Raw genomic sequence first — 27,049 nt, forward strand, 5'->3', positions numbered from 1 at the left:
TGTTGGTAAGCGCATAACTCGAGAACGGCTGAACCGATTTCGATACTTCTTTTTTTATTATATTCCTTGAAGTACCTACGAGGATGGTTTTTATGAAGAGAAAACGTAAATATGTACCACGGGCGAAGCCGGGGCGGACCGCTAGTTTATTATATGTTATATGTATAGATTAGATAGATAGATAGATAGATGTATAGATAGATTACTTTATCACCCAGACCCCCAGTAACGGGACAGGACAGATGAAATAAGTAGTTAATGACGTATGAGACAACGGTAAACGAACAATTTATGTTTATGTGTTGTGCAATTCAATATGACATTAATTTTACTTTTGTCACAAATACGCAATACAGTCGTACAAAAAACTTGCAAGAAAATTGTTTGCTCTGTTAGTTAACTCACCTAATAAATGATTATTATTTAATAATATACCTATTTGTGTGTTAAATTTAGGCTTACTGAAAATAATCATAATCAATGATCATTCTATCGAGAAAGTAACAATTTGCGAATTATATCAACATACAAAGGACGTCTTTCCCCTTATTACGGAATGTTCAAAGCCTGCTGAGTCCTCCGCTAGGTTCCGTATCAAATTCACTTGTGTACTTGAATATAAGCTCATTATTTAGGCTTATGAATATCATAAGCCTATTACAAGTCTAGGAAATTGAAAACTAAGACCTGATGAATCCTTACAACTCAGTGAACATGAGTAAGGTAAGCGACAACAAGATATTCTTCAGAAACGCCGAAACAATAATAATTTAGGAATAAAATATTAAATAAGCAGGTACTCAACTTTGCACTCAGATCAATGTTTTTCCTAACTCTACTTTAACTTTTTAGTGCCTTTAATTTTAAAGGCAGAAAAGTTATGTAATCATTTTCGATATTTTATGTTTCCCACGTTTTCTACAAGTAATTTTTAGAGTTAGGTTTTATTAGGTTAATAATTCAGAATACTTGCTATGTGCATAAAGTCCTGAATGACCTTTCTATACAAAATTTTCACATTTAGTACACTGGGAAAAATTTCCACTTATAAGTCAGTCAATAGCTGGTAAGATAAGTAGAATGACCTTTCTTATTTGAAACAGGATCTTTGAACATCGTTACTTTGATTATATAAAGATGTGCTTTCCTATTTGAAATTTGAATCTCCTCATCCTGCATAACTCAATAGCACTAAATAGTTCAACAAGAATCAAAAACAATAACATAATATAAAGTTCTATTTCAGTCTAACTATCCAGATAATCCGTCGATGATTATCTCCGTATAAACAATAACAATGATATTTAAAATCAAACAAATGATTTCAATCAGTGAAAATAAAACTCAAATGTATGAGGGTACTTCACGACAACTGAGTAGTGACGTCATTAGCAGATTAAAGAGTTATCGATCGTTCAAGCAGACGAAGTAATTATGAGAGAAACTTTGATCTTACTTAATTCGAGATACGAGAATTGCAGAACTAATAAAGATAAGAGAATATCTAACAAGTTACTTTACTTGCGAGGAGAGAAAATTTATGTATAGGTATTTCGAGAATTCTGGTTATTTCATTAAAATCATATTATATTCCATTTATACTTCTTCTGTACGTAGAAACTGGAAGCACATTGAAATATTTGGAAGCTTAAACTCCTTCGAGTATATATACCTATTTCGTTTATTCCTATTTTCTGTTTACATTCCAATTACTCATGAATCTTTGTATAAACAACATTTTATTATTTATAACAGCCGCGTAACGAATAATTTAGTACAAGGGTAGGTACTCGCTTGTCAATATTTTGCCTACATACTTGGCAAGACGCCACGTACTATGCATAATACACAGATAAATTATTTCAAAAAGGCGGGAGAGCCATGCATTATGGCTAATGGGAGATTACCAGGAAAAGATATTATAGCTACAAATACGATATAAATCTTTAGACTCAAGATTTTAATTTTTCAATACCTAGTACCTACCTAAGTTGTTTTGAAATACAAAAATTAGAGTATCATATTTTCTAAGCCATGATTAACAGCTGCATTATCTCAGAGTATCTAAGAGTTTCGGATTAATTATTTATGTGATTAATTACAATAATATGACGTCAAGAAAAATGACATAGCATAAAAGAGGTTTCAAGTACCTAACAATTTTATACATATACATACTAGCTTTCCGCCCGAAGCTTCGCCCGCGTTTTCAAAGAAAAACCCGTTCCTGTAGGATTTCCGGGATAAAACCTATCCTATGTCCTTACTCGGGTATCAAAATATCTCTATACCAAATTTCATGGCGAAGCAAAGGCAACAAACGATACCAAATTATGCTACCTATTTAATTTTACTTACATATTTTCAGAAATATTAACATTCCACGTGTAAGTTAAGACGTCATTATTTTCTACCCTCGTGTTTCCTTAGACCTTAACTTTATGATATGAAAGCAACACACAAATAGAAATTCACAAAATACGTACCTACACAATACACATGCTCCGTTTATTTCAAAGCGAAATTGACAAAACACAATTTTGTTATCCCACAAAGAGGAGACACTTCAAGGGCAATAATATAATGTTACGTCAGAAGGTTAATTAGTCAATACAATTATTCTGCTAAAGACATAAAAAATAGGTTTGTTTTGATGTTTCTATTGGAAAAATGTATAAATTTTGAATGACAGAGGGAAATAACTAATTTAGGACATAGTCAGAACAAATGAAAATAGAAAATTCATACTTAGACAAATATAACAGACGTTCTCCTGACCACATATCGTCCACAGATTACAGTAGACAATAATTTAGACATAAGACTAGTCTAAATAAATAAGTAATAGGTGCACACCCTATTCAATTACTCTCATACTCCGATAAGAGTGAACTATTTAATCTATATTCTATATCATTTTCTAAACATATAGGTATTTAAATCGTTTACATTATAGAAGAAAACTTAGAAAAGTCACCTACATCTCGCCCTACAATCCACCTACAGCTATCTTTGAGTGAAATTTCAGCCCTTCTAAGAAGTCTGAAGCTACTTCATTATTCATATTTCAAAGGAAAGAAATAAATCATAATCGCAAGCTCTCTTTTACAGAGATTCTTCGAATATATCATGGAATAACTATCCACATTTCGATATATTATTACCATGTATTTCGATTTTTTGATTTCGATTTTCTTATCTGTTGTTCACGTATCTCTCCGAATTACTGACACATTTCTAAACAACATAAGATTACATTACGTACCTACAGTAATTATCTTGGAGTAATAATAATATAAAATTTTCAAAATATTGATTCTATTCGCCCACGCAAAATATATTACAAGATAAGTACTAATCTGTAAATATAGACAGAAGCAGAAGCCTTACACTGTTCTACTACCTATTTGTAAGGCTTTCAATGTTCACGCCTTATTATGAAGTGGTCTTTGCAGTTTTCAATGCAATAGAGGACGAAGTAATTTTCATTATTGTGAGTTCTGAACTTTCTAAATTACATTCAGAACAGTAGGTTAAGAACCAAATATTTATGAAATAATCTATACAGTTAATATTATAAAGCTGAAGAGTTTGTTTGTTTGAACGCGCTAATCGCAGGAACTGCTGGTCCGATTTGAAAAATTCTTTCGGTGTTGATAGCACATTTATCGAGGAAGGCTATAAGGCTATCATCATCACGCTAAGACCAACAGGAGCGGAGCAATGCGTGTGAAACCGCGCGGCACAGCTAGTATTCAATAAAATGATCCTTGACCTAAACTATCCTTTTCTTTAAAATAAACGCATTTAATGATTCCACGACGCACCACAAGATTCTTTTATTAATTATTATTTTATATTTACATATAAAAAACAACTCATCAATACAACATCAAAGAATAGTGCAAAATTTATCAAAATATCTTTTCTCACTACTTATGGACGATTGAACATTTTCTGCCAATAAAAGGCCATTCATTGCAAACATTAATTTACTTTGCTTTGCTAGTCATCGGTTTGGAGAAATTCCGTAATTATAGACCAATAGCAATCAATCTCAGTGTCAAGACATCGAAAATACAAAGCGATTCGGATGAATTCTTACGTAAAAGATACGTAGTATATTATTATTAGTCTGTGGTAAAAGCAATTGGTATTTTCAGGGAAATGTGAGCGAAACATTCGCGAAGAAAGGTTCTACGAAGTTCAAATAGGCGAAAAAAATTTCCCAAAATTTAACCTTATCTTCATTTAGAAAAAAATTAAAGTAGCTTAGGTCAGTTAAGATCACAAGTAGTTTACAAATTGCTATTATGAGAATAACTTTCTTATTTGCGCTTTATCAAAGCTAATTAGTTAATAAATCACTGGACAAACAAAACTTTCCCCATTTTCTACAAACTGTTTTTGGTGTTTAGTTCTACTTATGTAAGGAATTGATATAGCTAGTTAGGTACATAATATCTAATTATTTTTTCAACTGCCTATGTAATATAAATACCTAACTAGGTCCTTATTGTGTCATTAGTATAAAATTATTACTATACTATTATTACTTTAATTGTTAATTAGATAATTAATAAATAAGATCGCTAAAGTTGCTCCGATATCATAAAAAATCGAAATGTCATAATTATGAAAAATGTTTACCTACTAATCCCTACTTAGTTAATTTAAATTGACTACCCTGCAAACTGAATCGATATTATTATTCCACACCTCAACATTTTACCTTGGCAAGGTCAGAACTGGTCGATACAAACAATATAAGTAGGTAGGTAGTTACCGCAGTAATTTATGGGATTTCAGCACATTCCTTTCTACAGGCCCGTATTCATTGGCATGGCAATTATTTGTAACTAGCTTTCCGCCTGCGGCTTCGCCCGCGTTTTCAAAAAAAAACCCGCATAGTTCCCGTTCCCGTGGGATTTCCGGGATAAAACCTAGCCTATGTCACTCAGAAATGATGTAGCTTTCCAACAGTGAAAGAATTTTTCAAATCTGCCAAGTAGTTTCGGAGCCTATTCAATTCATACAAACAAACAAACAAACAAAAAATCAAACCTTTCCTCTTTATAATATTTGTATAGATGTATAGATAGATAAAATAATATTGAAACCAATAATATCGTAATATCCTTTCTCTTCCAAGACTCCGCTTGCAATAGAGCGGCTATGTACTGAAAACGCGTACTTTTGGCATTATACTTGACCTTTTTACTTTCTATCCTAAATAAATAACATCTACATATATATAAACATTATCTCACAAGATGTTAATTAATTATGATAGTCTGCAGAATTTTGCAGTCCTATCATAGTTAGGTACTGCAAATAGATAGCGTGCTGCGTGATATTCACAACTGCTGATAATAATCAGCACTTTCAAAATTATCAGAATCCCTAATTAGTATGCATAGCATTTCATGGTATTTTCTACATTTTTAGTTTGTACTAGATTCTATCACAAGTTTAGTTTTAACGCCTCAATGATAATGCATGCATGTGCACGCTTGGTGGAACCCACGAGCTATGCAGTGGAAATTTATCGATTTCTTATCAAGAATTTCTCTATGGAAACCAAGTTGCGTGTCAAAGTTGATCTAGATCAGGCAATAACATTTGACCTGGCATTATTCTGTGAACCTAGAAATGTAATAAACCATGATTTATGTATGTACCTACTGCCATTATTCATGAAACATTTTCTTGTTAGCTCTTTAGGTATTTACCTGCTAACAAAATACAACTTATTTTTTTTATCAAATAAATTGTAATTTAATAAAGATATACTTAGCTACATTTTTAATAGATTAATCATGAGATTGAAGTCTTGAATGTTATTTGTAATTGTGTTTGAGTAATAAAGAAATAGACCCAAAGATTTTTCCAAATTATTTATTCCATAATCACATTTTATCCCATTTAAAACAAGAAAAGGTTTAACAAAGTTTAAACAAACAATGAAAGCGACAATATCTACACAATTAAATTTTTATATTAATTATAATTATAACTAGCAACAAATGAAAGATACTGGATTGTTAAGATCCTAATTGAAAGAAATTTTACGTAAATTATGTAGCAAAGATTTTAAAAATTGCTTCATAAACAAATTATCAGTATAATTAAACAATGTGAAAAATATTGTCTTTTATCATCAGTCATAAACAGACTCAAATGTTACAAGTATACAATTTCCAAGAGTTGTCGAGAAAGCCTAACCAACATACATAGCAATAATTACAAGTGCAATTTATAAGTCTCATACAAAAACGAAACTATGAGCTCCTAATATTTTTGTTTTAGTAGTTAAAATACTTTTTCTTTAATTTTTCCAATATACCTATGATAATGTACTTTCACGAGAACAGAGCTCAATACTTTTAATCTACACCACATTTTTTTTATTTATTTTCTTTTCATAAAATCTTTATATTCATGAACACTTACAACAATTTAGAATATAATTTTTTTTATTACACCTAGCATAGACCACACATGCAATTTGAAAATGTTCATTAATTTGATTCGATGTTGTTAGAAAAATAATCTCAAGTAAAATGGAATGTCTCTGAATGAAATATGAAGAAATAAATATAATAACATTGGATGACCATGTTTAAGCATACACAACAAAGTTCTATTGAAATATAAACAATATCATACATTGTTACATAAAAATAAAGAGATTCAAAAAAGCTGTGTTAAGGTCATGCACAAACAACCAAGTAAAATATAAGTAAAAATGGTATTATTTTGGATAAAAGAAAAATAAAGTGTGAAGTACTGTTCACAATACAGAAAAAAATATAGGTCACATGTGGTCATCAACTACTAACTACCACAAATTATTCTAATTAGTGCAAGATACATAAATTAAGTACATAATGATAAAATATTCAACACATAGAAAATTTTAACTAAAGCTTATGGTGTCAAGAAGAGAGTACACAAATTATATTGTGTGCTTTTTTCACTAAAGTTTCATAAAGAATCTAATAAAATCTAACCAGTCTAAAGTGAAATAAATAAATAAAAGAAATATAAAACTAACTATGTAATCAACCCTCAACTTACAAAATCTGACAATACAAATTGATGTTTTCTTAGTATTGCACAAACAGCCTCACTGCAAATTTGATTTTTTATTATTTTTGTAAAAAACCTAGGTAAAAATGTGTTAAAAACAATTGTGAAAAATATACAGTGAAACTATTGAAAATTTGTGTTTTACTTAAATATATCTATGGTCTACTATCACATTTGGTAAAGGGTCGGGCTAGAATGCAATTGAAGATTGGGGCATTGAACACTCTCCAACAGTCACTCGATATGAGGCGAGCTCACTGATACCGTGGTAATGGACGAAGGCGGCGACAATCACCAGCACGTGGAAGATCTGGTGCGACTGGAACCAGATGTCGCACTTGCCGGGGTACCAGCGCTCAGGAACACGGAGAGCGTAGAACATTGCTCCCAAGATGTACAGAAGGCCCATAAGAACCAGCCAGCCCAAGGACGCCTTGCTGACTTGGCTCAACCATCCTTCTGTGATGCCGTAATGAATTGCAGGAACTACACCGGAGAGGCCGAAGCCCATGAACACTCCAGCTCTAAGTGGCCGCAAACGGGGCTCAGAAAATCTATCCCATAGTGATACTATTATTGATAGTATGCCTAATACCACTACAACGGATAAGTAAATTATCTTCGGTTTATAATGGCAGTAGAAGCTGTAGTACAGCCAAGGAACAAATGAACCCATTATGAGCAGTGCTATTCCACAATAATCCAGCTTGGAGAATAATTTTCCAACCATTTCTGAATGACAGTACAGTGTGTGATAAGCGAATGAAAAGCCTAGACAGACTATGGCGCCAATGAAAAACACACCGAATATCACCTTTTCTTGCATTTGAATCTCGATCGAAGGCCGTGTGACGAAGTATATTGCGACGCCGATGAAAGCAATGCATCCGAGCAAATGGGTCCATATATTGCCAGTTTCTGTATGAATTCGGAAAATCGAAGCGAAACACGCGCTGAAAGAGGGTAGCGGTGGCCTGTGTCCTTTGTGAAGGTAATCATTGTCTTGCAGCCAACGCGGCAGGTGTCTGAAGTGGCAAACATTCCACGACGCCTCCCATACTTTGCGAACGAATTCCTCGGCTTGTTCCGCGGCGTTATGGGCGAGCGCTCCAAGGTCTATTTCGTCGGATAATACGCCAGCTTTCAAAACTTCAGCCATTTCCGCGTCGAGTAAATGCTGATCTTCGGGGGTGGATGGTAGAGGGCATCCTTCCTCCTCTTCAGCTAGAACTTCGTCGAGTTCGTCTATTTGAGAAGCAAGACTCTCGGCCTCGGGATCCCATCCTTGCCTCCGTCGAATTCCATCCGACGACGCACTTAGAGATCCCGCGTCAGAATCCACTTCCCACATTTTGCTATGTGAACTACACGGGCTTAGGGAAAAACGTACACCATTCGCACACACTTTTTATGATCTATAAACAATAATTATCTACTTGAGTTTCACGTTCACCATTTGTGTGCGATCCAATTACGTCACGAAATAGACATCACTTTTGCTTCCAGAGTTCTTTGTTTCCACAAAAATGGTTTATAATGAAATAGTTGGAATTATTTCGTAGAACAGAGAGCCACGAGTAATATTACCAAAGACAATAAAACGCGATACAAAGATAAGCAACAACCAATTTAGAACAGCTGCAAAGGACTGTAGACTGTCGAGTGTCGCAGGTCGCTGTCGAACTGTCGATGAACTGCCTGCTGGTTGCTGACAAAGTTTCCTATTTCAAACACCATTCACCATTTTCGTTTTCAGTTGTTCATCTCTTTTCCGCTAAGCACGAACTATATTATCTTTCTCTTTCATGTAATTCACGGATGACACAACATAGTGGTGTACCAACTGCTAATGTGGTACCAATCGTTATTTCATACCGTTGTTTCATAACAATAACGTTGTTTACAAATACGATATCTTTAAAAACACCAACGATTATGGTATAAATAACTTAAAATATCCACAATAACTCAGGTCCCGGAACCACAGACACAATAGAAAATCGATTGTGTCGTGGACCGATCGGGCCGTTCGGGGTTCAATGGGTTTAAACCTTAAACGTTCATTGCATATTTTATCACAAAGGTGTCAACTTAAAAAAATAAAAATGTGTGCGTGTACTAGTGTACACACGTAAGAAATGAAACTTCTTTATGACCTTATTTTTCAAAAAATAATTTACTATATGCAACTTTACAGAAATACGTCGAATCACGCGTGGTAGGGATAAGAAAAAGATGGCGCGTAACGGAAAAATGTCACGCGTAATGAAAAAATGTTACACTAAATTTTTTTCCAACCCCGTTAAAGAAGTTTCACTTCAAAAAAAAACAATAGCATCGTTCGAGTTTTTTTGGTGAGTAAAAAAACGATTTACGAAATATGCAGGTACAACGGGTACAACCCTACTAGACGATGTAAACGTCACTATCAATAATGAATACTGGTTTCTCATTGGTTAATATGGCATTACAAGTTACGTCACTAAAATTAATATTGTTTCATGTTCTAACCTATATTATGTTGAAAAGAAATCATGGAAGTCAATAGTTACAATGGTATCAACAAAAATACTTACTTTTTAAACATGATGACTATGTTGTTGATCACAGAAAAACACAAATTTATTTAATTATTGTATAGTTTCCGAAATTTCACAATTAATAATCCGCACGTCAAACAAAATGTTTCAAATTTCTTCAAACCAATAGCACAGAGCAAGTAATATAATGACCAATAGTATCAGAAGATTTAGAAGAAAATTCACTCCGAGGCTTCTGATTGGATGAAATATCCGGGTATATTTGTTGTGACACAGACTATATTATTACACAGATTAATATATTTTATGGTGTACAGTACAGCTTATAAAATATTGAGCTCTCATATTATATTTTACCAAGAAAATATTTTAATAAATTTAGTGCAAAATTTGGATTTTTGATACTAGCTAATTATTTAAATTTCACTGACTAATCAAATTTTAATAATTAATCATTTTAAATTCACAATGGGGCCATTGGAAAATAATTTTTGAACGTCTCGTCGTCAGAAATGCGTTACGCGCTCATTATCAGATGTCATTTATGTCAATGTCATATGTCAATGTGATGATTCCAAAATATAGGAACATGCACGTTCCACATGTTATTTAACTAAAAATTCATTTATTTCATGTAACCAATGCTATTTAAATTATTCCAGTTGTAGTACTTTATAGAACTTATTTCAAAATGTCTAATTTGCTAGAAGTATTAGTGACGAGTGATTCAAATAATACTTTATGGACATGTTGTGTTTGGGATGCGAATACCGGTACAAATTTAATGATCTATCGAGGCGGTGGTACTGCAGAATCTAGAACCTTGTCATTCATTGGAAAAGACTATTTGTCAGCTGTTGAGCGAACAAAACCTATTTTGCACGTATGGCCCTTAAATTCTCAACAAACTATTCAAGGCATGAGATTTATTCTGCCTGGAAAGGCAAGCGCGTTTGCCGTAGCGCCTGATGGCTCGTACTGCGTCGCAGGTATAGATGAGAAAATTTATTTGTGGCAAATATCATCAGGAAACTTATTGACTATTATAAACAGACACTATCAAAAAGTAAATCACTTGAAGTTTACTCCAGACGGTCGCTTTTTCATATCTTCAGCAGAGGATGGTATGGTTATGGTTTGGGCACTAGCAACAGTTGCGGCCAATCCAGAAATTGAACTAGTAACCCAGTCCACGGCTGGACAACATGATCCAGTTTATATTTTCTCAGACCATTCTTTACCAGTCACAGATATATGTATTAGCAAAACTGGTATACATGGACGGCTATGCACTGTATCAAGTGACAGAACTTGTAAGATTTATGATTTATCTTCAGGAGAACTGCTCTTAAACCTCATTTTTGACGAACCATTATCTTCAATTGCATTTGATGTATTGGAGCTGAACATATTTGTTGGAAGTACAGAGGGAAAAATATTTCAATTTAGCCTAACAAATCCTCCCCGTAATAGAGATGTACTAGTCAGTGATGTTGATAAAACACTTATCTTCTCGTCCCACACTAAAGCTGTGACTTGCCTTTCTGTATCCTTAAATGGGGAGATTTTGATGTCAGGTGGAAATGATGAGCAAGTCATCTTATGGCATATTAAGAGCAGGCAGCCCATCCGAACTATTAGGCACAAAGGATGTATTACAAACGCCTTCTTCACTACTAATTTAGAAGCCATATACAAACAAGAATTTTCCCCGCACATTATTCTACACAGCTTAGAAAGGACATTGGAGAAAGATAGTGATGATATCAATGAAATTGAAGTTTTGGTTGACAAGAAAATACATTTTTGGCCATTAAATATTATTGAGGAAGTAATAAGCGAGGATAATGGTATAAGAAAACAAGTAGATTGTAAAACTAATGAGCAAACAGCTTCTTTAGAAGAAGAAATAGCTAAGCTTCGGATAATAAATGCAAACTTGTACAAATTATCTGTTGAAAAGGTTTTAGATTCCATTCCTGAAGTTAAAAATAATTCTAAGAAGAAAGGGAAGCATAAACATTAATAAAAAGTGTATTATAATATTTTGCATTTTTTATTTTATTTTCAATACAATAAAATACTGTAATCATTTTTTTTGATGTATTTATTTACACAATTTACTGTTTTATACCAAAAGTGGTTTGTGGGTACAAAAATCATTCATAATACTAATTTAAATTTTTAGAAACTGTTAACTTGTATTTTGTCACTTATTGGCTATTATGGCTACATCTCATATTAAATTTTTGTTTCTTATTAAAATTTAGAGATAAACATGAACCATCGGTTATATATTTTTAAACTTTTAGTTATTTACCGTGGCATAATTCCTTTGTAATCTGACTGAAAAAAAAAAATCAAAATAATTCGCAAAATGAGCAGATTTCTTTTTTCCGCTTGCAACCCAACATTTTTTATCTGTGTTATTTTCTACGTCAAAAGAAACGTCAACCGCGTCATCGCATCGTTCGATTTCAATTATTTCAATTATTTTATGTTGCAATTGAATACCAATTTTATTCATATTTATGTAGAATTTGTGTAATATGTGCTGATAAAATATGCATTAATAGCAAGCCAGGAGTATGTTTTTATGACATTAATCTACGATAAGGTAATTTGAACTGAGTTTTAAAAATAAACGTTAGAAATCGTTTGCGTCACAAACAAAACATTTTGTGTTTATTATTTTCAGTTGTCGTGAAATGTCGAAGGCTGTGCTAATCCCGGAATGTAACAAGGACATCGGTGGCGTAAAGGAGGATATATGTATATCTCCTGACAAGAAAGATGGGGCGATTGGTTTATTTAGTCGACTTCTACGTTTAGATGCGTTGAGCAAAAGGCACAGCACGCCAGATAGTCCTGCATCTCCTGATCCTCCTGTTACATACTATGGAGTGTATATACCTTGCGAAATTAAGAAAGGTCCTGATGAAGGTAAATCTCATTAATTTCTTTGTCTTATAGGTACATTATCTTATCATTTGCAAGGAAGTAGGCCATAGGCATATTTTCACCTTGCGATAAAAATACAATCATACGTAAATAGATGTTCAGGAAGTGATTACGAATGTTTATGGTCACACATTATATCGTGAAAAATGTATGCTTTTAAACTTTGCAAAAATATGTATGTACACATACTGAAAAAGTGTTTGTTTGCATAGTCAATGTGTTTTTTTATACATACATACACATACATTTAGATAAATATTTGTACAATGTAATAATATTAATGATTGATGAAAGCAACATGCATAAAAACAATGAATAAAATAACATTTGTGAACAATCTAATGATTATCCCAACTTTTTGATTAAATTTAAGCCTACATTAAAAAGGTATTTTGCAATAAAGTTTTATTAAAATAAATTTTCCCTACAGAGGCTCTGCATGTGTACAAAAATAGATCGGAAGCGTTAGAATTAGTAAAAAGGTACAAATCTGCGAGGTTCAAAGTGTTCAGAAATCATCAAGATGCTGTGTCTTTCGCTTTACGAGGAGCCGAATCTACTGAAACTCATGAAGGAAATGGGAACTGTAAGTCATATTACCTGTCTATAATTTTATGTGAATACTAGTGGTCGGCCCAGCTTCATCTGTGGTACATGCTTACATTTTCTCTCCATAAAAACCATCCTCGTACTTCAAGGAATATTATAAAAAAAGAAGTAAAAAAAATGGTTAAGCTGTTCTCAAGTTATGCGCTTACCAACACATTTTGTTATTCACATTAATATTATAGTTTATGAAGAGAAAAGTTTTTTGTGTGTTAGCAACAATTGAACTCGAAAAGTACTCAGTTTTGATTGATGATTTTAAATTGAAACTACAGTCAAAACCGTTTATGGCGACATCGTTAAGAACAACATACCGGTTAAATTGACCAAAATCAAAGGTCCTGGCTCAATGTTATATGACCGCCTTATCGAAAACATTGGTTTTTACGACATTGTTTACTACGACATACCGCATTAAGCGACCACATTTGTTTAATATTTTCGGAGTATTATACCTGTAGAACGACCGGCTCTGCTGTATTGTAAACAATTTGAATAGGTAACTGTATCCACATCTGGCACGGTATAATAGTCAATGGCTATTATCGTAAAAGTAATCAAAGTTTAGGGTCTTTTGTAATTCTTAGAAACAAAGCATATCTCTTTCTCTTAAGTCAGTTTGTTACTTATCTTTTCACAAGGCACACCAAAACATATTGTTGAGTTAACTGTGAAAATTGTAACATGTCGCAAAAAAGAAAACAAATCAATATTGAAGAAAAATCGCGTATTATTTCAAAGCTACCTGGCAAAAGAATATAGTGTATCACACTCGACAATTTTAACCGTTTGGAAAGAAAGGGAGAAAATTCAAATCCGGTTGTTACAACTATCGGTTTTTACGACTCAATATGACTAGTCCCTTCGATGTCGTTATAACAGATTTTGACTGTATAAATAAAAATATGTTGATTATACAGCATTTGAACATTATGAATGTGATATATATAAATTATGTACCTGAGATTTCAATTCAAATTAATAGACAAGTCTAGACATTTTTTATGATAATAGGAATAATAATATTTTTTTTGTTGTAAAGGTGCAAAATGAAACTATTCACGAAATACTTTTTAACATAGTATTTTCGAGTTTTGATTTTACGCGAGTATTATACATTTTTAAATTAAACTACTCCTTTTTTTAAACATTGCTGTGAGCAATGCCCCCTTATCTCTTTGCTACTTGAGAATTTCATATTGAGTCTACACTTGTTTTTGTATATAATTATAAAGATTTACTACATGTTATATGCATGTTATAATATAGTATTCAAAATGCCATATTACTATAATCTTTATTTCTAACTAGCGGTCCGCCCCGGCTTCGCCCGTGGAACATATTTACGTTTTCTCTACATAAAAACCATCCTCGTACTTCAAGGAATATAATAAAAAAAGAATTATCGAATTCGGTTCAGCCGTTCTCGAGTTATGCGCTTACCAACACATTTTGCGATTCATTTTTATATATAAGATTTATATTTCTATACATTTTTTGTCATGGGTTTACAGTTTAAAGACAATAAACTTTTTGATAATTACATAATTAATTCATTAATTATACTATCACCCCTTTTAAAACCATAAATGTATTTAAAAATTCTCAAAAAGCACACTCACAAGCTACATGTTGCAGAATGCATAAATTTGTATTATTTGTTTCATTCTACATAATTTTGTACAAATGTAATCTAATTACAAATTACAAGGGATGCTTTATGTAAGTCACTACTAACCATGTATACTTGAACAGTTTTATTACCGAACTAGCTTCCGCCCATGACTTTGTACGTGCATCCCCGTTTTTCTCCGTTCCCGCAAGAATTTCGGGAAATCCTTTCTTAGCGGATGCCTACGTCCTAACATCTACCTGCATGCCAAATTTCAGGCCGATACGTCCAGTGGTTTGGGCTATGCGCTGATAGATCACTATATCAGTCACCTTTGAGTTTTGTATATTACCGAATATGATATAATAACAAGGCAAACTTTATATACTTAACACATTATTTTAAAGGTATGTATGTTTTATAATTTCAGCTCTCATGGGAGAAAAGCCATACCCATTTAAATCGCCATCACCACAAGACATGGTGTCCCTCCGCAAAGCTATCGAGGCGGGCTTCACTTGTACAGTCAGGGACAGAGTGTGGGACAACCCTAGATACCTGGTTAGCAGCGGGAATACACCTACTATTGTTCAGGTTTGTGTAAAGTGATGTGAAATAATGTATACTATGACATACTTTGATATACATAACTATTTTTATAGCATTGAAAACCTTTACAAATGTGAAATTTTTAAAGTATAGTTCCCGAGGTAGGATTCGAAAAGACGCGGGAATAATGCGAACAACACGGATTTTGTAAATTACAAATTGGTCATATTTATCTAGCTTTTCTCGAGTCTTACATGTAGCAACACATTTGGTGTTTCGTTTTAATTATAGAGACATCTTAATAATATCTGTAGGGGAAAATAACCAGACAATCCAGAAGATTAGTAAAATGGTCTGTTTCCAAATATTACTGACTGCCTAGACTGTATAATAAAAATATTGCATAAATTGTACTGTGTTACTGCTTATAAACATAAAGAAAAAACAAGCATAAAAAGCATTGCCTTGAACTCTTGTGTCACGTCTGACAATTATAATTTGCATAACATTTTAAATGATATGGTAAATGTATATTTTTTTTATATATTGTTTTGAGTTATTACAATACCAATTTACCAAAATAATATTTTATAAACGTGCATAAACACGTGCAAGCATAGCAAACTAGCTTTTATTGCGGTTTTTCCCACATTGCTCTGCTTCTATTGGTCGTAAAGTGAAGATTTTATAATATAGCCTTACTCGATAATTAATGGACTATCTAACAATTAAAAATAAAATTAATTAGACTCGTTTTTCCTGAGATTAGGGAGTGAACTCCCTAATCCAATAAATAATTAATCAATCTCTTGAGTAGTATAAAATTCATTTAGATATATTAAAACTAATTATCATTAAATTTTAATTAGCTAAGTGGTGATTAAAATTTCCAAGCAAACATTTTAATTACATTTCCTTCCTTGAATTTCCTTTCCAAATTACAGGAAGGTTCGCGCTACAATGCCCTGCACATAGCGGCCAAATCACTTAACGCTGAAATATGCAACTTGCTACTTACAACAGTTGGAAATCCCGCCTTTGTGCAGACTTTGTATGGATCTGACGCTGACCATGACGCTTGTAAGGTGAATAATAAATAAATATTTCAGGACAATTTTCACACACGGCACGTTCTGATCCCATACTAAGCTTTCGCTTGTGTTATGGAAACCAGATGGCTGATAAACATACGTATATAATTTTAAATAAATACTACTACTATTATGTAGATAATTAACACCCAGACACAGAGCAAACATCTATGTTCATCACACAAATATTTGCCGCTGGTGGGAATCGAACCTACCGACCTCTGCATTGCAGATTGCAATTAGTAATAGTAATTTCGTTGAAGAAATTATTGATTAGCATGAAGTTGTAGCTTATTGCATTTAATAATAATATGTATAATGTTCTTCTAAATCTTGTGTGTATGCAATAAAGAATTATCTATCTACTTATCTGTTTATTTTCTAATGTATTTATTTAACTATGCAGTATACACTTTTCCATATTATTTTGTAGATAAGTCAACCAACATAAGTTTATAAAATAGAAATAAACATTCTAATACTGCTCAAAAATTGCAGGCATTCGCAAAGATCGTAGTAGACAGATATGACACACTGGATTCTATTGCTAAATTCTTCCATTTAATTTAGCAGCAAAAATTCTTAAAACTTATGAACATTTGCAGGAATTCGCCGGTATCCTAGTAGACAGATACCTAAATACACCGGATCGAGCTATGAATGAGACGCCATTACACTTTGCGGCAAAGTATGGAGCGGAACAGGTTGTGGACGTGCTGACGTCATTTCCACAGTGTAATAAACTCGCTAAGAACAAATATGGGGAGACCGCTCAGGATGTAAGTGTAGAGAATTTGTTATCTTTCTAGCGGTTGTATTTATATCTTAGCACCTCGAATTTATACTATACTAGCTTTCCGCCCCCGGCTTCGCCCGCGTTTTCAAAGAAAATCCCGTTCCCGTAGGATTTCCGGGATAAAACCTATCCTATGTCCTTCTCGGGTATCAAAATATCTCCATACCAAATTTCATGCAAATTGGTTCAGTAGTTTAGGCATGATTGAGTTACAGACAGACAGAGTTACTTTCGCATTTATAATATTAGTATGGATTGTTTTCAGAGAAACTGAAGAAGTTATAACTGACAAGAATAGGGACAAATACTTAGATTATCTAATCTAAAAATAACATTTTTCTTCCATCTGGAAGAAAAATGTTATTTTTATAGTTTTTAGTTTTTATGGAAGGTGGTTGAAAAGGTATTTTAAACATTTCTGTCAATAATGGCTAATAAATAATACTGAATATTGGTTATTTGCTTGTGAAGAGTATTTCTAGTGGACTTTGAAAACACGAATTATTTTGACAGCAGTTTATGACGCAGGATATTATTACTTTGCAATTGTTTCTTATCATCACCGGCTGTGTTCATATGTCTGAATTGTCTTCATATCTTTACTTTCTTATAGTTCTGGACTGCGCTAGATGTTTAGTCGATTTATTGTTGTCATATTGTATATCTTAATATAAGTATATAAATCTCGTGTCACAATGTTTGTCCTCAATGGACTCCTAAACTACTTAACCGATTATAATAAAATTCGCACACCATGTGCAGTTCGATCCAACTTGAGAGATAGGATAGGTTTTATCCCGGAAATCCCACGGGAAAGGGAACTATGCGGGGTTTTCTCTGAAAACGCGGGCGAAGCCGCGGGCGGAAAGCTAGTCTCATATATAAATATTGTTTCCTAGAATTCTTCTTGTTCCACAGATAATATGCAACCGCGTGTCGAACCCGAGCCCGGAAACAAAACGTCGCATATCATGCATGCTGTTAGAGCGATACTACGTGCCAGTACTGCACGCGGAGGAGGACGCCAGCCCGCCCACTATCGGCCGGCCATTCACACCCGCTTCCCCGCCTGTGAGTATACATCCATACTAATATTAAAAAGGCGAAAGTTTGTAAGTATGGATTTATATTACTCAATGACGCCTAAACTACTGAACTAATTTGCATGAAATTTGGTATAGCGATATTTTGATATCCGAGAAAGGACATAGGCTACTTTTTACCCCGGGACATAGGATAGGTTTCATCCCGGAAATCTCACGGGAACGGGAACTATGCGGGTTTTTCTTTGACTGCGTGGGCGAAACTGCGGGCGGAAAGCTAGTAATTTATAATTATTAAAATCTTATAAACCAACTAGCTTCCGCCCACGACTTTGTACGTGCATACCCGTTTTTCCCCGTTCCCTCAAGAATTTCGGGAAATCCTTTCTTAGCGGATGCCTACGCCCTAACATCTACCTGCATGCCAAATTTCAGCCCGATACGTCCAGTGGTACGACGTACACGGACTGCTCGAGCGGTCGGTCGTTGACTGCTCGAGCTTTCGCTACAAACTGCGCAGTTGACGGCTCGAGCAGTCCGTGTACGGCAGTGAATAAATGTCTTTAGTTCACCGCGCGGTCGCGGCTTCAAGTCATCGGTCTCAACTGCTTGAAGTGGTCCATGTACGGCCGCCCTTAAGGCTATAGGCTTATGTAAGCTTATGACAATTTAAGGCTACTAAAGAAAGAAAGAAAGAAACATTTATTTATCAGAAGACAGCACACAACACACACACATACATAAACATAAAACATAAAACCGTACAAGTTAAATAAGAAAACACCAGAACAAGAAATAATAACAACAAAAGAAGCAAATAATTTGGAAAATCCAAAAGTGCACGCCTCATAATTTTTTTTTTAATAAATATTTATTATTTATTATTTTTGTTTATTTAATAACAATTAAACCACATCGAATCACACCCTGAAAAATGAAAGGGTTCTATTCCTGAGCATACTCAAGCGTAAGAGAAAAAAAAAGACTCGATTAGTAAAGTATTTCGGTCGCTATCGTGTTAACAAGAAAAAGGATCCGCACATACAGACACACGGACGTCCAAGACAGAACTTTTTTAAACTGTTTTTTAACTAGTTTAAATAACAAAAATGACATCAAAAATATCATGAACGTTAAAAATAGTGTTTTTTCTTAATATGTGTGTGTATGTATTATCTTACAAGTGCAATGTATGATACATAAAGACATTTTAAGTTTGAAAAATCAGATGTTTTGCGCGAAGTGACAGTAGTACCCACCTCAACGCTTCGCTTATGAGGCGTGCAATATTTAAATTAATAACATAAAAAACACGTACAAAAAAAATAGAATGATAACTACATTTATTAAGGTGTGTCATACGACCCTGAAAAAAAGGAGACAGCTATATGCTGCAACGTCCAGGAACATTGGCAGCGCTGTTTTTCAGTGCCCCCATTATAATAAAGGCTTCGAGTTGGGACGAAAGGAGTTACTTATGACTACATATTATATACATAAATATATAAAAATAAATAAATAAATAAAGGAGTTATAATAAACTTATAGATAGATCATACGACGATTTACTACAATATAAATCAATCGTGTTCCAGGATCTAAACAGCGATCCAATGTCACCTCGTTACGAGATCCTCGCGTACGCGGGGCCGATGTGCGCACGCGACGCGGACAAGTTCCGGCGCCGCTGGAAGACTCCGCCCCGGGGCTGTACACAGCGACCCACCGCGTTCCGACTAAGGGACATGGCTAAGGGACTTGAGGCGGCTGGCCGGTGAGTGGGGACGGATGTACATATACACACATATACACGGATATACATATAGGCACATACAGAAACATATAAATAAATAAATATTCAGGACAATTTTCACACACAGCACGATCTGATCCCATACTAAGCTTTCGCTTGTGTTACGGAAACCAGATTTACATAATATGTTTGAGAACGACATTTGACAGATTTAGATGCAGCTTAATAATATTTAATTAAAGTAAATTTCATAATTTTAACCCATTGAGCCCCGAACGGCCCGATCGGTCCACAACACAATAGATTTTCTATTGTGTCTGTGATTCCGGGGCCTGAGTTATTAAATGGGCTTATTTTTTTTATGACATAACATTATACATATTTTATGGAAAAGGTTAAAGGAATTAACTTTCTTTTACAGAAACTTAGCTGAACAAATGAATGTGACATGGAAAGAATACTGGCCGTTCCTCGATACATTCACAGATCTGCGAACGCCTGAAGGACTCGTGATGCTCGAAAACTATCTCAAAACTAAATACGAGACGGCCTGTTCCTTCGCTTATAACGACAGTTGCAGCCAATTGCAGGCCTCCCCCGATGACTTCTCTATATCTAGAATAGTTAATAGCTCGAAAAACTCCCCAAAAGATGCCCTAAGCCCCATATCTGAACTTTGCGCCGCTATGAATACATGCAAGTTAAGTGACAGACCAGATTGGAGGAAAAAAGACCCGGTCAGACAGAGATTGTGTAGACAACCCAACGCCAAACCTATAACTACGAACGGAGATACAGTTCCAATAAATCACACCGTCAGCCAATTATTGTGCATAGAAAGAACGTGCCAAGTGTTCGCTAAACGAATCGCAGATGCCCTAATATTCTCTCTAACAGCAGAACCAGAAATAGCAGGGGAATCTCTTAAATCTGAAGCGAAACATTTGCAACACACTATGTTCACATATATGGACGATGAAAGATTCAAAGATATCAACTTCGCCTTAATACACTCCAGACTAGCGCAGCTCGTCGTGTTCAAATTGAAACAGCAGACCATAGATTTGGACGACATTAATAATTTAGTCGAGTTTCTTGTTAAACTGAGATGTCCGAACGATGATATATTTAGCTCGGATGACGAAAAGCGGCCATTCACGTACCGTGGGAATAGAATGAAAGTGAGTCATGCTGTTGAGAGTCACGTTAGGTGTGTGTCGAGCTTTATTTGCGAGGAATTGACGGAAAGTGAGGAAACTAAAGGGCCGGCGGTTTCGGAGATAGAGTGTAAGGATATTTGGGATAAAGCCTCCAAATGTCGTTGCGATTGGAAGATAGAAGCGTTTGAGAGGAACAGTAAGAAGAATGCGTCGTTTCGTAAAAATAGGTCGATTCTGTCGACAAGTCCCAAGAGCGAGGGGTTTGCAAGACGGCTCATGTTCGATCAGGATATTGGTGAGTTGGCTTTCTGCTTAAACATAAAGATCAAATCTATTCACCGTTACATGCACTATGTTTCACATTTTACTGCTACTGGGACTATGTTTACGAAAAATTTTGGCCAGTATAGTCGAACTAAAAACTATTAAATAAACAATCATTTTTTGTACTTCTTTATGAGCAAATTGTTGATCTGAAAATTAGTTTATAAGTGGAAATATTGGAATATTTTGTATTGAGCGCGTATTTAAAAGTTTATCTAACAAATTGCGAGCATAAATCAATAAAATCTCATACTATATTATTGTCTTCAAAAAATTATTAATATATTTTTTCCAGGGGATGGTAAATTACAAAATATAGAGAATGAAAAGCCCCAAAGTGTGAATTCGCCCGCCGGAGACAGTGTAGCACTTTATACCGTTGATGTAGATAAATGTACCGTGGAAAGTGCACAGGTAAGATATAACATATTTAAAAAATACAATTTATCCTTGAAAGTGTATGATGTCTTTTTTATAGATTTATTTATAACATACCCATTTTGAAATTACACAAAATGAGATGCATTTGAATGTTGACATTTTTTTTTTTCACAATAATATAAAGAGATATTCTCATCAGACATTAAATTATGCTTCTTTGGATTTTACCGAAACAGTTTTAATCTGTTCTCGTAATGTAATTTCCAATTTGATATTGAATAATACTTGCTCTGTCGTCATAACATAACCCAGAAGATCAATGGTAACATCACTATCACTACATAGTATAAAACAAAGTCGCTTTCTCTGTCCCTATGTCCCTATGTATGCTTAAATCTTTAAAACTACGCAATGGATTTTGATGCGGTTTTTTTTAATAGATAGAGTGATTCAAGAGGAAGGTTTTAGTATATAATTTATTTGGTTTTAGATAAAGCGGGCGAAGCCGCGGGCGGTAAGCTAGTAATCGATAATTGTAAAAAAAAGAATCATTGAGAAATTAAATTAAACTGACTCCGGAGAGGTTTACTAATTCAGGAGCCTATGGAATCATCAGCTGCACGTATTTATAGTGTCAATAAAGTTTTATTTTATTTATTGACGTGACAACGTCTTATAATTCGATAGCGCCGGCTGCACGCACGAAAAAACATGACTCATGCGGCGTTACCTCGCTCTGAGGCGTTCCATATAAGGCCTGAAGTGCGAGCGAGAGCGCGGAACGAGCGACAAAGAAGCACAATCGTTGTCACGTTCAACTATCGTCAGTAAACCGACTTTACAGACAACCATTTTTTTTTAACACAGATATCGGACGACGAATCAGAAGGATCTCCATCAGATTCAGAGGCTGCATACTTTACAGCGAGTGAGGAAGATAATACTGTAGATAGTTCTGATGATGAAATGCACGACGCGAGTGATCGGGCTATAGCCGAGACTTTTATATATGGGTAATGTTATAATAGATGTATTTTTATTTGTAAGACTTTTAACAGTAATTATTATCGAAAATAACATTCATTAACATCGTTTTAGCCATTCTTCACTACATCACTACATTTGTATAAAACAAAGTCGCTTTCTCTGTCCCGTTATATGCTTAAATCTTTAAATCTATGCAACGGATTTTGATGAGGTTTTTTTTAATAGGTAGAGAGATTCAAGAGAATGGTTTTAGTATATAATTTATTAGGTTTTAGACAAAGCGGACGAAGCCGCGGGCGGAAAGCTAGTTATTTATAAAATGTGGTATAACTCTTCACTACTAACTTGACTTTATTTTATTGTAATAGGTAGATAGCGTAAAATTCTCTAAGCCTGATTATGCTTTTTTACGCAAATTTTCGATAATATTGAGATGAAATTTTATGCGCTTATATTTAAAATTTGGTCATATAAACTCCCAAGTGTCATGTTGTATTTTTTATATTATAAAAATATCGCACAGGTAATAATTGTGACAAGAAATTATAGTAAGTATATAATTTTTATCAAAATTCTTCCAGTGAGGAGCCATCGAAAATGGATCGTCTTGTATACGAAGCGGTGTCGACTTGCGAAATTTCACCTGAGGAGTTCCCGAACATTTACCGATGGAGACACACTGTTGCTCTGTACACAGACGTTGAGCGGGAAAGGTGTGTATTTATAACAAGTATAGCATCTACTATATATTGACCGCCTCCTTGGTACAGTGGTTGACGTGTGAGCGTAGAACCGAGGGGTCCTGGGTTCGATTCCCGGTGGAGACGAAGAAAAAAAAAATGTCTCGGTCTGGCAGGACACAGAAGGCTGATCACCTACTTGTCCCTAAAGAAATTCGATCAGTGAAACAGATGTATGAATAATGCATCTGCCCCTTACCCCACTACGGGGACACGGGACTTCACTTTTTATAGCATCTACTATGCATAAAAAAAATCCATCTCATCAATGATAATAACTTTGAAATGTGGCTAAATATCCACAATTTACTTCAGTTTTCTCTTTTTCGCTTAGTTTTTAGCGATAGTTGAATCATACCATCTTACTTTGATGTCTAATCCTGTTTGTGTGCCACTTTTAAAGACCTTTATATTTCCTTGCATCTCATGGCTAATTTTTGTTATTGTTGTTTGGGTTGGACATTATAAAAACAAAAGGAAAATATAAATTACTATTTGTTTCCATTGCAGTTGGCAAGCCACATCAAACCTAGACGGCAGTATAGTGTCTAGCGTCTCGTGGAGCATTTGCGGCTCGCCGGCCAGTGTTAGTGCCAGTGCAAGTGTTAGTGCAAGTGTTAGTGCCAATGTGCCGCCCGCGTGTAGTACGCCGAGGCGAGAGAGGAGTGAAGATAGGAATCCTTCATTACAGGTAATTGTAGATTATTTATTATTTATTTATTTATTTATTTATTTATTTATTTATTTTGAAAACTACACAGCTTACAGTTTGACTTACTCTACTTATATCTATGATACAATACGCCAATTACGAGTTTTACAATTATTATCAATTACAATATTTAAAACAGTAACTTATTAAAGAGTGGTGAGTAGTGTGTGTGGGTGAGTGCGTGCGTGCGTTTGGGTATGTTTGTGTGTATATATGTGTGTGTGTGCATGATTAAAATGTGTTAGGTACGTTAGATAATATTTTAATTACATTGGTTTTAAAACGATTGCGAGGGCTGTTAAACATGTCAAGAGTAGAAAATTTTTGATTGTATATCGAAGGCAGGCGATTAAAGAGTGAGTTCTTCATATATTGGTTTTTTGTACGTGGTATAAAGAATAAAGGAGTATTACGTGTTCGAGTTAGAGGGGTGTTAAAATATATATTTTCTGTTAATTGGGGGCAGTCTAGTTTGTTGTTTAGGAGATCATAAAGAAACATAATATCTGAAAGAGTACGTCTGTCTTCGAGAGTATTCATTTTAAAGAAAATGCAGGATTCTTTGTAGTCCTTAAAGTTATGTTTTGCTTTAAAACTAAGATGCTTCATAAATATCTTTTGTATTTTTTCAATTTTGTCTATATATTTTTTAAAAAATGGTCGCCATATTATACTTCCATATTCTAATATGCTTCTGACGTAACTATGATAAAGCATTTTTAAACACAGAGGGTTTTTAAAAGGTTGACTTGTTCTTAGGATGAAACCAAGGGATTTGTATGCTTTACTGGACATGTACTCAATATGGGCGTCGAAGAAACATTTATCGTCCAGAAGGATGCCGAGATCCTTTACTGAAGTTGTTCTATTAATTAACTGATTATTGATACTATATTCGAATAAAATAATGTTACGTTTACGAGAAAAGCTTATGGTTTGGCATTTTTGAATGTTTACACCGATGTTATTAATTTTAAAATATTCTCCGAGATTATCTAGATCAGATTGGAGTAGATTACAATCGGCGGTACAAGATACTTTACGGAAAATTTTGTTATCATCGGCATACAGTAAGCAATTTGAGTTCTTAATACAATGTGTTATATCGAAAAGGAAAATGTTAAACAGTAAAGGTGATATATGGGATCCTTGTGGAACTCCGGAGGTGACGTTTATGAAGTTAGATTTATGACTTCCTATGACTACTGCCTGACGACGGTTTCTAATATAAGATATTACCCATCTATGAAGATTACCCTTAATACCTACAGCATTTAGTTTCCCGGCGAGAACATTATGGTCTACTCTATCGAAAGCCTTTTCGAGATCGGTATAAATGACGTCAATCTGAGCGCCGTCACTTATGTTAGTTTATATATTATCAACTAGATTCCTGTCCGCGGCTTTGCCTGCGTGTTCTAAGAAAAACCCATATAGTTCCCGTTCCTGTGAGGTTTCCGGGATTAAATAAATACTGCTTTCCGAATCGGTGGTAAATGTTAAAATTATGTATTGACGTTTCAAAAGTGCTTCTCGAAGAAGTCTAATTGAATAAATAAATGTTTGAGTTTGAGTAAAAGTAGCTGATGTCTTATTCTTCAGATACCTACATACCAAATTTAATAGTAATCGGTCCAGTAGTTTTTTTTAGCATGAAAAGTTGTAATATATTGATATTACTTCATAAACATGATTGGCATATTTACCATTGGATGTTCCTAATTTGCATTTGATACTTATTACTCAATGGATCTTCACTATATATTTAACTCATACTCATACTTTCACCTAACTCATACTTTAAAAACTCATAATATATTTTCCTTCAGGTATCAAACTGGCTGCGAGTAACAGGCCCCAACTCCCCCCGCTCAGCGCTCGCTACGAAGAACGTCTCTCAAAATGTGAGCTTTGGTTTCTGAGATACGCACAGATGGACATACATACTGCCTTACTATACTGTATAATAGTGGACGATGGTGCGGATAAATTTTATATGTACATAGATAATTATTGTAGATTTTATAATGAAAAATTATTGTAGTTGTAGTGATTTTACAGAAATATTCGACTTTTGAGTTGTGAACATAAATTTTTATTTGTTTAGGATATGGAAAGTGATTTATAATGTTTGACTTTTGATTTCTTGGACGCAAATTTTAGTATTATTTTTAGATAGGTATTGATTATATTAAATTGACATTGTAAAGCCATATTGACGAATTAGGAAAGATTATGTTGACTGTACTTATGTGACTTGTGACTTTTATGTTTTTCATTTAATGACTCACACTTATTCCAAAATTATAGAAATAGTAAACATACTGCCATCTTTTTTTAACCTTAAAAAGGACATGTTATGTAAAATATATGATTGAATTAAGCTTTGGACTGAGGACAATTCTTAGTTTAACTATAAAAATAGCTAGAGTGCATTAAATACATGTTTAAAATAGTCAATGATATTTAGTACTAAAGTTTCTGTACCGCGTCCAATATTATACAAAACTATACTGTGGCCAGGCTGAAATGTGTCAAACTAACGAATTATTATTAAAATGACGTAGTTAAAATATTAAGCCATGGTCCCTGGTTTTTCTTTTTTTTTCGTAGATTTTTTCGCTAGCGTTTATTAATAATTGGTATTTTTGAGTTGTATAATTATTTTCTTTTATTGTATTATTGGATATTATTTTTGTATT

General features: G+C 34.1%; 4 protein-coding genes across 4 annotated transcripts in view; 2 read left to right on the plus strand and 2 right to left on the minus strand.

Moving 5' to 3' along the window:
• Nucleotides 1-9,828, minus strand: part of MCTS1 (malignant T-cell-amplified sequence 1 homolog) — a 28,709-nt gene extending 18,881 nt beyond the window's left edge. The window contains exon 1 of the mRNA XM_090116700.1: nt 9,669-9,828. Within this exon, the coding sequence (XP_089972826.1) occupies nt 9,669-9,679 (11 nt within the window). The 5' untranslated portion in view covers nt 9,680-9,828. The remainder of the gene's footprint in view (nt 1-9,668) is intronic.
• Nucleotides 5,883-8,525, minus strand: AdipoR (adiponectin receptor). The gene has a single exon (XM_090116675.1). The coding sequence runs from the start codon at nt 8,441-8,443 to the stop codon at nt 7,283-7,285; it is 1,161 nt and encodes a 386-aa protein (XP_089972801.1). The 5' UTR covers nt 8,444-8,525; the 3' UTR covers nt 5,883-7,282.
• A 368-nt stretch (nt 9,829-10,196) lies between the features above and the next one.
• LOC149897081 (WD repeat-containing protein 18) lies at nt 10,197-11,727 on the plus strand. The gene has a single exon (XM_090116717.1). It carries the CDS (start codon nt 10,324-10,326, stop codon nt 11,656-11,658), a length of 1,335 nt encoding a protein of 444 aa, XP_089972843.1. The 5' UTR covers nt 10,197-10,323; the 3' UTR covers nt 11,659-11,727.
• A 352-nt stretch (nt 11,728-12,079) lies between these two features.
• Ankle2 (ankyrin repeat and LEM domain-containing protein 2) lies at nt 12,080-26,683 on the plus strand. Its single transcript, XM_090116701.1, has 14 exons — nt 12,080-12,249; nt 12,331-12,575; nt 13,024-13,179; nt 15,242-15,405; nt 16,305-16,445; nt 17,057-17,230; nt 18,166-18,318; nt 19,886-20,064; nt 20,465-21,498; nt 21,823-21,941; nt 22,776-22,921; nt 23,477-23,608; nt 24,146-24,326; nt 26,177-26,683. The coding sequence occupies exons 2-14, from the start codon at nt 12,341-12,343 to the stop codon at nt 26,267-26,269; spliced, it is 2,907 nt and encodes a 968-aa protein (XP_089972827.1). The 5' UTR covers nt 12,080-12,249; nt 12,331-12,340; the 3' UTR covers nt 26,270-26,683.
• The last annotated feature ends 366 nt before the right edge of the window (nt 26,684-27,049 follow it).

The sequence above is a fragment of the Colias eurytheme genome, chromosome 26, assembly GCF_061535395.1.
Source record: "Colias eurytheme isolate Ceu_HAF_F1 chromosome 26, ilColEury1 Martin Lab GWU primary, whole genome shotgun sequence".
Taxonomy (NCBI): domain Eukaryota; kingdom Metazoa; phylum Arthropoda; class Insecta; order Lepidoptera; family Pieridae; genus Colias; species Colias eurytheme.

Coding starts and splice junctions, on each gene's coding strand:
- AdipoR (XM_090116675.1), bottom strand. CDS start 8,443: ATGTGGGAAGTGGATTCTGACGCGGGATCTCTAAGTGCGTCGTCGGAT.
- LOC149897081 (XM_090116717.1), top strand. CDS start 10,324: ATGTCTAATTTGCTAGAAGTATTAGTGACGAGTGATTCAAATAATACT.
- Ankle2 (XM_090116701.1), top strand. CDS start 12,341: ATGTCGAAGGCTGTGCTAATCCCGGAATGTAACAAGGACATCGGTGGC. Junction 17,231..18,165: donor ATGGGGAGACCGCTCAGGAT/GTAAGTGTAGAG, acceptor CTTGTTCCACAG/ATAATATGCAACCGCGTGTC. Junction 20,065..20,464: donor GGACTTGAGGCGGCTGGCCG/GTGAGTGGGGAC, acceptor TTTCTTTTACAG/AAACTTAGCTGAACAAATGA.